Source organism: Cricetulus griseus, chromosome 5 (assembly GCF_003668045.3).
Source record: "Cricetulus griseus strain 17A/GY chromosome 5, alternate assembly CriGri-PICRH-1.0, whole genome shotgun sequence".
NCBI classification, from domain to species: domain Eukaryota; kingdom Metazoa; phylum Chordata; class Mammalia; order Rodentia; family Cricetidae; genus Cricetulus; species Cricetulus griseus.
Window position 1 is genome coordinate 99,007,240 of NC_048598.1, and position 12,723 is coordinate 99,019,962.

The window sequence follows — 12,723 nt, forward strand, 5'->3', positions numbered from 1 at the left end:
GCATTCAATGTTTTCCAAACATGGAAACAATATAACCTCTCATTATGTTTATTATACCATTGCTTTTATTATAGCTATCCTTAAATCATGCTGCATGGCATTCAGTCAAAACATGTTCAAAGTTATTATGATACATAAAACCAGTATTTCTACTGGTAAATCATTAATAATCAAACCCTTAGCAGTTCACTTTTCATTTCTTACAGATGCCACCTGGTGGAGAAACTCCATGACTGTAAAGAAGACCATGAGTGTGCAGAAATCTGTAACTTCTCTACAGAGGGCACTGTGAACCATAAATTTTATCCAGGAGTACATATATGTAAAAGAAATGGGTTTGTAAACGTAGTCATTGGCCATTTAGCTTTAAGTGTGAGGCTAAAACCTAGGCCAGGGCAGAAATCAAATGAAGTTCAGGAACATGGACCAGAGTTGCATAATAATAAGGAATTTGAGAACACTTCCAGCTCTCCCCCATCTTTGCAGAAGCTTACAAGTTCCGACACTGCCACTGCGGAAAAATCGAATAGAGATAAGCAGACTAATGAAGACTTAAGACTTGGTCAAAATCATGAAAGTACTCCTGCTAAAGAAAAACGCCATGAATGTAAGCAGTGTGGGAAAACTTTTTCTTCTCTCGGGTCCTTGAAGGGGCATGACAAACATTACCATGCAAAGAAACCCTTTGTATGTAAGCAGTGTGGGAAAGCCTTCCCTTTTCCCTGTTCCCTACAAGTACATGAAAGGATCCACACTGGCGAGAAGCCCTATACATGTAAGCAATGTGGGAAAACCTTTGCTCATTCCAGCTCTCTTCTGAGACATGAAAAAATCCACACTGGCACAAGTTCCCATAAGTGTCAGTTGTGTGGGAAAACCTTCACCCGTTTCAATTCTCTTTTAAGACATAAGATAATCCACACGGGCGAGAAGCCCTATGCATGTAATCAGTGTGGCAAAAGTTTTTCCCGTTCTGCTTCCCTTCAAAGACATACCAGAATCCACACAGGAGAGAAACCCTTTGTATGTAAGCAATGTGGGAAAGGGTTCATTACTTCTACTTATCTTCAAGTCCATGAACGAACTCACACTGGGGAAAAACCTTATGTATGTAAGGAGTGTGGGAATGCCTTCATGCTTTGGACTCAATTCCAAAAGCATAAAGTAATTCACAGTGGTGTGAATCCCTATGTTTGTAAGCAATGTGGGAAAAACTTCACTCGTTTTGGTTCCCTACAAATACATGAGAGAATTCACACCGGTGAGAAGCCCTATGTGTGTAAACAGTGTGCAAAAGCCTTCTTGTCTTTAAATCAATTAAGAAGACATGAAATAAGTCACAGTGGCGTCAAACCCTATATGTGCAAACAATGTGGGAAGGGATTTATCTGTTCTACCACCTTTCGAAGTCATGAAAAGATACATAGTGGAGAAAAACCATATGTTTGTTCACAATGTGAGAAAGTTTTGGGTTCTGAGAGTGCTTTGCGGAAACACAAAATGATTCACACTGGAGAGAAACCTTGTGTATGTAAGCAATGTGGTAAAACATTCACTCATTTGAGTTCTCTTCAGTACCATGCATTGATGCACAGTGGAGAGAAACCCCATGAATGTAAGACATGTGGGAAAGGCTTTAGATCTCTTAGTCACCTTAAAAAGCATGAAAGAACCCAACACTGAATAGAAACCCCATGCATGTAAACAGTATGGGAAAGCCTTTACTTAATATCTTTTACGAAGATAGTCATTCTTACTGTCATAAATCCCTACACTTGTAAGCAATGTTTACATTTTTTAAATGGTTGGGTTGTTTTTACATAAATAAACTCACCCTGGAAAAAAGTGGGATTTTTTTTTTTTTTGCTACCAATGTCTGAAAGCTCCTATCATACTGATTTCTTTAAAAAAAAAACAAAAAACAAAAAAACAAACAAACAAAAAAACTTGAAATGGGCACAATCAGGGAAACCCTTTAGAAAAAATACCATGGAAATGGTTTATGTATTAAAATTTTTCTTCAAGTCCATGAACAAATTCACACTAGAGAAAAGCCCTATGAATGCAGGTGTTGTTTATATCTTTTTTGTAGTCCCACATCATGGAAAGGACAAGACAAAGATGAGACTACAGAGAAATCTTAAGCACATTTGCAATGTAGAAAGTCTTCACTTCTTCCCTGGTTCCCCCAAATATGTGTAAGTCAGCTAGAGGGGACTAGAAAGATGGCTCTGCAGTTAAGAGCACTAGCTGTTCTTCCAGAGGTCCTAGGTTTGAGTCCCAGCAACCACATGGAAGCCTACAACTGTGTCTAACTCCAGCTCCGAGGGATTCAGTGTCCTTTTTTGACTGGAGTGGCCCATGTATGCTTGTGGTACACAGAAATACATGCAGGCAAATTACCAATATGCACAAATAAAAACTCTTTGCTTGTGGGCTATATTGGAAAGCCTTCCATTACTACCATCCCTTTCACAGACATGAAAGAACCTACCATAGAATAACTTTAAATACAGACTTCAAAAAATTTAGGCTTATTTGTATTATTTCATGTGTATTAGTATTTTGCCTGCATGTATGAATGTGTGCCACATGTGTGTAGTGCCTGTGCTACCATGAAGAGGGCCTTGGAAGCTCTGGAACTGGAGTTACAGATGGTTGTGAGCAGTCATGTAGATACTGGGATCTGAGCACAAGTCCTTTGTAAGAATAGTTAGTGCTCTTAACCATTGAGCAATCTCTTCAGCCCAGTAGCTAATTCTGGACTTTTATTTCTGAATTTTGCTTTACAAAATAAGCATAAGCCAAGTGCATGAGACTGGATGTCAGCTTATACCCATGGGATGAAGACCAGTAAGGACCCACATTTGAAAGGCAAAACCAAACAGCCGTAGAAAGAAAGCACACCTTCATGAAATGGTTTTGTAAGGTTTCTTAACACAGCAATCTATAGTTTAATGGGTGGTGTCTTTTTGGTCATCAAATCAGGTACATGCTTGTAAATTGTGTCAGATTCATGTGGTGAACTAACATTAACTTGTAACATGCAAATATGCATAACTGCCCCCTTTCAAATAATTGTGGTTAATTAAAGATGACTTTTTGAGACTATTGGAATGTTTGCATTGCTTTCATATGTCTGGTTCTGGGCACTTTGCCTGTACTTTTTTTCATGAGCAAAAACCATTTTAAAATGTATGTGTGTTATGTAAGACCATGTGCTGTATGTTTGTACGTGTGTGCTCATGAATGAACACATATGTGCATGTGTGTCCATGTTCATACTGAGGCTGGAGTAGTAATAACAGTGGGTGACCTGCTTTATGGCTCTCTGACTTATTCTCTTTGGAAAGTGTCTCTTACTGAACAATGAGCTAATCTGGCAGCAGGCAAAACCCAACAGTTCACCTCTGTCCACTCCCCATAGTGCTGGGTGCATGGACATGGTTGAAGTCATTCCCAACTTTACATGAGTGTTAATGATTCAAACTTAGGTCCTTGTGCTGCAAAGTGCTTTGCCCATTGGGCTATCAATGAATCCCTTTAATGGATATTTTTTATTGATTTTGTGTTGCTTCTGTTTTGTGTATCTTTATTTTTTTCTCTTTGGTGATTATTTTCTGGAATTACTTTCCGTGTGTCTGTGATGGTTGGTTTTAATGTCAGCTTGTCACAGATTAGAAATACCTGAGTGGGCACCCTCCCTGGAAGAACTGTTCTGATTTTCTATGTTGATGTGGGAAGACCCGTCCCGCTCATGGGCGGTCCCTGCTGGCCCAGATAAAAAGGGTAGGGCAGAAGAAGAGCATCTTGCTTTTTTGCTCACTTGTCTATCCCTCTTGCCACCTAGTACATTTGCTCTATTGCTAATGATGTTTACTGCACAGGTATCACACCTAGTGTTTCCAAACTTTCATTGTGGTTAGGGAAACACGGTGGTTCAGGAAGCTTCTAGGCTCTCTTCTCCAGATTGGGACTGCTGAAGCCTGTCCACCCACCCACCCACCGATCCTAGGTGCTGCAGCTTCAGTCTTAAGGGCCTGGGAATGACCAAGTTCCCAGCTCTCTGGTCATTCTGCTGTTGTTGATACTTTAAAGCTGACTTAATCCCATTTCTCTAGAGAAGCCTGGTAGATACAGTGTCCTTTTATGGTTGAACTATTTTTAAATTGCTTTTAGAAGAGCCAATGAAAACTTTTTTTTATTACTAAGCAAGATAAATATATTTTAATTATAGATCAGGTCGTGTTTACAAGTTTATTTAGTTTGTGTTGCCTGGCTCATGAAGGCCTCCATCTCACAGAGATCCACCTGCCTCTGCCTCCTGAATGCTTCAATTAAAAGTGTGGGACACCAGAACAAGCCCATTGGGTTGTATTTAACAATGGGACATGGAGGTAGAAGCCTGATTGCCAAAGCTTTGGCATTGCTGGAAGGAAAACACAATGCAGAGGACAAACTTTGGCTTGAGGATACTTGGATAAGGTTGAAAGTGATGAGTATCATTGTACCAGGCTTTTTCTTTTAGGCCACCAACCAGCTCCCAAAACATGACAGAGACTGATTATTAGTTTTGAATACTCAGCCTAGCTTAGGCACATTTCTGGCTAGCTCTTTTAACTTAAATACCAGTTTCTCTTTAACTTATCACCTTTCTTTTTTCTCTGTATCTTACTTTCACTGCTTCTTTATGTTTGGCTGGCATCGCTTACATTCTCTTTCTTCTTCTCATCCTTCCTTCTTCTCCTGAGGCTAGATTTCTCCTCCTATTTATTCTCTTTTCCTGCCAGCCCCACCTGTCCCTTTCTGCTGCCTAGGTATTGGCCATTCAGCTCTTTATTAGACCAATCAGGTGCCTTAGGCAGGCCAGGTGAAACAAATGCAACACATCTTTACATAATTAAACAAACACTGCATAAACAAAAGTAACACACCTTTACACAGTTAAAGTCATATTCTACACCATTAATGTAATACATCTTTGCCTAGTTAATATTCCACAACATATCAATATCCAATGATGAGGTGAGGGGCTTGATGTGGGAATGACTCCAGAAGTAGGGTGTTAGTGTCATGTATTGTCATAGTCACTGTCCTATTGCTGTAAAGAGACACCATGGCCAAAGCAATTCTTACAAAAGAAAGCATTTAATTATGGGCTTGCTCACAGTTTCGAGGTTACTCCATTATCAGCATGGCAGGGAGCATGGCAGCATGCAGGCAGACATGGTGCTGGGTAGTAGATGAGAGTTTTATATCCTGTTCCCTAGGCAGAGAGAGAAAGACTCTGGTGTCCCGCGCCCGCTCTGTATTTCTCGCCAGCAAGAAATCATACGCAGGACACTCGGATCCTTCTGCAGACAAGCTTTAATGCATCTTGAGAGTGAGAGAGCATAAGCTTCCCAGAGCGGAGACATTGAACCAAGAAAACCATCCCTTATAAAGGCTGGCCAGCCGCCTGGGACGTGTTACCCTATGAATGGCTTCAGCTCCTCAGGCCAAAATGAGCCACGGGATAGGCAGAGATCAAAGGAATGGAAATTACCCAGCGCCTGTTGAAGTAATTTACATCTTGGTGTCTTCAGGCACCTATTATTGTAATGGATAATGCAGGAACCGGCTTCCTACACTCTGGGCTTGGCATGAGCTTTTGAAACTTCAAAGCCCACCCCTAGTGACATACTTCCTCAAACAAGGCCATACCTCTTAATTCTTCAAATCTTTGCAAATAGTACCACTTCCTGGTGACTAAGCATTCAAACATGTGAGTCTAAAGGGGTCATTCTTTTCAAACCATCATGTGTATTAAACATAGGAGACCAAACTCAAACTTTGCACTGACCCATTATTTTTCTGTCACCTATTGTCTGCTGTTTTCACACCTACAACTAGTGCTCCACCTTTGCAGACAAGCTGGTGTCTTCACAGCTTCATTGAAACATCACACTACCTGCACATAGTTCTGACTCCAGAGGTTCGAGTTCCCAGTCTGCCAAGACAGCCCTCATTTCAGATGCCAGCAGAACTCCTATGTCTCCAGTAAACACTGTTCAAGCTATTGATCCACACTAGGTTTGTGGGGGTTTAGTAACTATAAGAGGCTTTAGCATAGCAGTTCAACTTGTAGGTCTTGACCCCTTTTGGGGGTTGAATGACCTTTTCACAGGGGTCACATACTAGACATCCTGCATATCAGATATTTACGTTATGATCCTAACAGTAGCAAAGTTACAGTTATGAAATAGCAACGAACATAATTTTATGGTTGGGGGTCACCACAACATGAGGGACTGTATTACAGGGTTGCAGCATTAGGAAGGTTGAGAACCAGTGCTCTACTGGCTTTGGAGGTGGGTGGAGAGGGTGGTTAACACAGCAGAATGAAGAGAGGATGTTGACCCTTGGTGTTGGAAATCATGAGGTCCTCCATGGTAGGAGACAGATGCTGATGTCAGTAATTGTGTGGTTGCTTCCTGGGGAGACATTACAAACCTCCATTCAAACCAGATAGGGTGTAGAGAGGAAACCAAAACAACCCCACCCAAGTCTACCTCGGTGAACCCAAGAACTTCCGGTGGTGACTACAGGAGCACAGGTGATGCAAATTCTCCTGCATCACTGCAAAGCCCACCCAGCAGAGACGAAGTTCAGGAGAGCTGCGGCTTGCTGCTCCTTCCACAACTTGCAGGTTTCTCAGAACCCGGGTCTTCCTTCCCTGACGATGGCTTCCTCGGAGTTGGGTAACTTTCTGACTTTCCTGGGTCTTGTAAGGTTCATGAGAATCATTCTTATGAGTCTCCTTCCCCTACTTAGGGAGAAAGATTTCCATTTGCAGGCAATAGTCACACAAGGCTCCAGGCCTCTTACATGCTGGCTCTTCGTTTTTGTTTTTTTGTTTTTGTTTTTTTCAAGACAGGGTCTCACTATGTAGCTCTGGCTGCCCTGGAACTCACTGTGTAGACCAGGTTGGCCTCGAATTCACAGAGATCTGCCCATCTCTGCCTCTTGAGTGCTAGGGTTAAAGGCATGCACCACGATACCCAGCGACACCCAGCTAGGCTCTTGTATTCTTTCTGCTTCTCCTCTTCTGATGTTCACTGATCAGAGTGTAATGTTGGAGGTGGGGACACAGATATCTTTATTATTTTCCTTGATGCAGACTCATAATCAGGGTACAGCTGACAGTCAGGATACTAGGCCACAACAACAGTCACTTCTCAAGAGCTTGACCAGCAATGAATCTCTGTAGTAACTTCTCATCACAAAGAAGTTTCCCTGCATGACAGAGGCAGAAACCTGATATTTCTGGTTATAAACACCAATTTGTAGAAGGCCATTTGACAGGCATGTCACATTTTTACAAAATGATAGCCATTGCTTCCTCACTGGAACCTACTGTCTTCCAAGCCTTGGATGGGCTCCTGCCACACAGCACTGTGAGTTCTTTCCTATAGATGGAGATCTATCTATCTATCTATCTATCTATCTATCTATCTATCTATCTATCTATCTGGCTTTTCGAGACAGGGTTTCTCTGTGTAGCCTTGGCTGTCCTGGAACTCGATCTGTAGACCAGACTGGCCCCAAACTCACAGAGATCCCCCTGTCTCTGCCTCCCAAGGGCTGGGATTAAAGGTGTGTACCACCACCACCCGACTTAGATGGAGTTTTAAATGCAGTTTGTTCCATAGGTGACAATCACAACACCGCTGTTCTAGGGGGCACAGATCACCTGGCATGCATGTTGGTGTAATAACACTTGGTGCACACTGAGGAGTACTGCTGCCAACAATTCTTTTCCTTAGACCACATGGCACTGTCTGCACTGGGCAGGCCTGTCAGCAAGGAGGCAGGTTACCAGCTCCTTCTCAACCCAATTTCCCATGTGCTATAGCTGAGTGTGTTGTCATCACCAACAGCGTCTTGCCCATCGAAATTGGGGAATGCAAACAGCACCACTGATAATAGCTGCATATTCTGTGTCCTTACAAAGAAGTCTCTCATCACTGGCACTGTGATTTTCATTCAACAATTTTATGGATAGTGGACAGTGCCCTTACCCCCACTCCCCTCCCACATCCACCTCAGCTCCTACCCTTAACCCACCACCCCTGCTTCCTGGATCCCTTTTGTTTTAAACTTTTTGAAAGTTATTATGTTTTAGCTTCCAAGAAATTGAACAAATTCTTTAATGTTATCAATATGGCAATAGGTGAACACACATGAGTTTGGAAATCCACTACATTTTCTATTTTTTACTATTTTTATTTGTGTGCATTGGTGTTTTGCCTGCATGCATGTCTGCCTGAGAGTGTCTGGTCCCGTTGGAAATGGATTACAGAGTCGTGAGTTGCTCATGTGGGTGCTGGGAACTGAACCTGGGTCCTGTGGAAGAGCAGGTTGAGTTATCTCTCCAGTCCCCTATTTTAAACTTTTGGGTGCTCATTTTACTTTTCTCCAAGATGGTTTAAAGTCTTTAAGACACAAAAGTGTTAGTATTATTGCCAGGGGGGATTTTTAAAGCTGAAGGAAACTGAAATGCTAGAGTGATACACTGTGTAAAACCTAATCTTCCACAATGGGAGGGCCCAAGTGACAAGCCCTTCACCAATCCTATACACACACACACACACACACACACACACACACACACACACACTGGTGAGAGAGGCACCAGCACATTTGCAGAGCTTTGTTGCCACCCCTTTTCTTGTGCTAGACTTTAGGGGTTTAGATGCTGCTGTTCAATTTGATGAATTAAATGCAATGGGTTTAACTGGGCACCGAGGCAGCGGGGACCAGGTAGCAGCATTGAGTCACAAAGGCAAGGTGATCATAGTGATCATAATGGGGGCAGTACAGACAAAGCAATGTCTATAGTGACCTTACCCAGTGGTTCTCAGCCTTCCAAGTGCTGTGACCCTTTAGTACAGTTCCTCACATTGTGGAGACTCCCAACCGTAAGTTCTGATGTTACTTCATAACTGTAATTTTGCCACTGTTATGAATCATAATGTAAATATCTGATATGCAGGATATCTGATATGTGACCCCTGTGGAAGGGTCATTCAACTCCCAAAGGAGTCATGACCCACAGGTTGAGAACCACTGTGCCCCATGACTCTATGGACCTTTGACCCTAGTTAATGAATCATGATGTTTCTAGGCACGAACCAGATAAAAAGCCTACAGAATTTGATCTATATATATAAAAAAAAATCTTAACAAATGAAAGAAAGGTTACATTGGATCGTGGCAAAAGGGAGTCTCAGCCTGTGAATCAATTTCCAAATTTGAGCAGACCTAGAGTCACTTGGATGAAGGGGTGGCCAGGTCCCCCTGAGAAAGGACCTTGATAAAATACCTAAAAGTTTTGCTATTAGCCTTTCTTCAGTCCTTCCTGGGAGGGAACTACAGCCTCTTACAAGGATAACTGTACTCTGGGGGAAAGGAACCAATCAGACTCTCCAGGGTCTGTTGGGTACTAGTTTAGAAGTAATGCTGGTTCCAGGAGATGCCATGAAACATTGTGATCCCCCCTCCCCTGTTAAAGTAGGGGCCCCTAGAGGCCAGGTTATTACTGGAGTTTTGGTTGAAGTCCAACTCATAGTAGGTCCAGTCAGTGAGTCCCCAAACTTATCTTGTAGTTATTTCCCCACTCCCAGGGTGTAATTGGGATAGATATACTTAAAGTTGGCAGAATTCTCACATTAGTTCCCTGACTTGTGGAGTGAGGGCTATTCTGTTTGGAAATGCCAAATGGACACCTTTTGAGTTTCCTCCACCAAGGAAAATAGGGAATAAAGAGCAGTATCGCATCTCTGGAGGAACTGCAGAAATTGGTGCCACCATAAAGGGCTTGAAAGATGCAGGGGTGGTGGTTCCCACCACATCTCCCTTTATCTCTCCTATCTGCCCAGTGCAGAAGACAGATGGACTATGGAGAATGACAACTCAGTCAAGCAGTGATGCTGCTTGCAGCTGCCATACCAGATATGGTGTCCTTACTTGAGCAGACTAATCCATCTCCTGGCACATGCAACTATTCATCTAGCAAATTCCTTTTTGCCTGGTACCTGTCCAAAGGGGTCACCAGAAGCAATTTGCTTTCAGTTGGCATGGCCAGCGGTATACTTTTACAACTCTACCTCAGGATACATTAATTCTCCAGACCCGTGTCATAACTTAGTTAGCAGGGATTGTGATTGTCTGTCTCTTCCCCAAAATATCACATTTGTGCTCTATATTAATGACATGTTATTGGACCAAGTGAGTAGGAGACAGCAACCATTTTGGACTCATTGGTGATATCATATGCATATCAGAGGATGGTAAATAAATCCAACCAAAATTTAAGAGCCTTCCACCTCAGTGAAATTCTTAGGAGCCCAGTGGTGTGGGGGCATTCAGGCCAAAAGCTATACAATTGCTGAATGAAATCACAGTGTCAATGATGACAGACCTCTTTATAAGTTTCCATCGAGTGAGGCCCAAAAGCCACGGGATTTCCCCTTTGTCTGTTGTTGTCCTTGACTTGTGTTTAAGTTCTGTTGGAATTTGTAAGGCATTTGTAGCTTCTTTATATGTGTGTGCTTGTGTGTGTGTGCATAAAATAATTATTTTGATTTTATTGTCTAAAATTTTATCTAATTCACTTGATTTGGGATTAGTATTTTGGTGGCATTGTGTTGTCTTGGTTTTTCATGTTTACTATAGTTTTGCATTAAAGCTTTTTTTAAATTTTGGGTTAAATCATCGTGTGTGTGTGTGTGTGTGTGTGTGTGTGTGTGTGTGTGTGTGTGTGTGTTTAATCACATTGTGTTTTTCAAATGGAACTGTTTGCAATTTTCAGGTTGTAGCAGGGTTGAAGTTTTGTTTAACTCTGCCCTGTAAGCTGGGCAGTGGTGGTGCAGGCCTTTAATCCCAGCACTGGGGAGGCAGTAACAGGTGGATCTCTGTGAGTTCAAGGCCAGCCTTGTCTACAGAGTGAGTTCCAGGGCAGGCTCCAAAACTACACAGAGAAACCCTGTCAAGAAAAACCAAAAAAAAAAAAAAAAAAAAAAAAAAACAGAACAAAACAAAAGCTCTGCTCTATAATGTTTGGATTACCATGCTAAATGGGAAATAGTAGTCAGCAAAAATACTAACTACCCATGGGTAGGTCCACTATGACCACACATTAAAATAAAAGACTATCTAGGAAAAAACCCCCACAAATTTATCATCCCTCAAATGCCAATCATTTTAGGAAATGGAAGAATATTATAACTTCTTTTTGCACAAGTGTACCAGTTACATTAGGTATGAGAAGAAAGGAAAAGATAAATAAACACAGATGGTGATTATTCCTCTGTTGAAGACAAACAGCAGACAAGGAAAAAGTAAATACAAGGGGGTAGTAGCAACATGAGAGTGAGAGAAGGTAATTTTATTAAAAGTAGAGGATTTTATTAAAGAAATAGGATCAGATAACCTAGAGCAGTCCCAGCCATTAGGAGACTGACACCAGAAACTTTGAAAACCCAACAAGCCTGTGAAAGGAAAATAAAAAGGAAACATTAGAGACAGGAATAGAGGGAAAAGAAGACAGAGCAGGACACAACTGCCCTGCTAATTTGACAGTGCATAGTAAATGAAGCTTTTATAAATGCGAAGGAGAGAGAGCTGGATGGGGGTGTGAAATATAAATGTAGGGAGCTGGAGACCTGTCTCCCCGGTGGTTTAGAATGCAGTCCTGATTTTGCCAAGTACCCAAATTCTCTACTGGCACCTACACTCAGCAGCTTGGACCTCCATCTCCGGGGATCCAGCACCCTATTCTGGCCTCTATGGGCACCTGCACATATGTGGCAGGCACACAGACATCCAAAGAAATTTTTTAAAAATAAAATTCTTTTTTTCTTTTTCTTTAAAGATTTATCATGCATACAGTGTTCTGCTTACATATGTCTGCAGGCCAGAAGAGGGCACCAGATCTCATTATAGATGGTTGTGAGCCACCATGTCGGTGCTGGGAATTGAACTCAGGACCTCTGGAAGAGCAGCCAGTGCTCTTAACCTCTGAGCCATCTCTCCAGCCCCAAAATAAAATTCTTAAAATCTACAGATGCTATCTAAATCAGCTTGCTGGCTGCAGTCTCAAGTCTCACAGCTTTGCCTTCTCCACTCCAGTCGTCCTAAAAGATCACTCAAAATACCTGTCTGCCAGCTCTCCGGACCTTCTTCCAAGCCTGCGCATCCTCCACCTGACTCACTGCAAGAATCTCTTGTCTTTCCATTGCTTCTTCCCTGGTCTCCTACAATGCCCGCACCACCCAGAGCAGCCTTTCAGATCTAATCTCCTCCCTCCAGGCTTCCTTTCTTTGTGAGCTTAGTCAAGCTGACGGTCCCCAAAGCAGGAATGACCGCCCTAGAAGTCATCCATGGAGTTTTCCAGGTTTATGTCTTGAGTGTCCTGGAGCTCCATTGGGACCTGCCCAACCCTTACAATTCCTTAAGAATCTTTGATGTTTCGAATGACTCTGTGTCTCTTCGTTCCCAAAATGTTTTGCCATAGAAATGACTGTGTGAAGTCAATAGTGGTGCGGTGTGTTTCAGAGAGACTTTCAGAAGAATGTGTAAATTGCCAGGCACAGAGACGGCGGTGACAGCCATCTACCTGTAGCAAAAGGGGAGGGGACGTCAGATGCTGAGCCCAGTGGACGTAACTCACCCCAGACTCAC

General features: G+C 42.4%; 1 protein-coding gene across 1 annotated transcript; it reads left to right on the forward strand.

Moving 5' to 3' along the window:
- Positions 1-174: 174 nt before the first annotated feature.
- LOC118238938 (zinc finger protein OZF-like) lies at positions 175-3,062 on the forward strand (the record flags this gene model as incomplete). The annotated part of the gene is made up of 1 exon (XM_035445858.1): positions 175-3,062. A coding segment is annotated over one exon (1,509 nt), but the record flags the coding sequence as incomplete, so codon positions are not given.
- Positions 3,063-12,723: the final 9,661 nt, after the last annotated feature.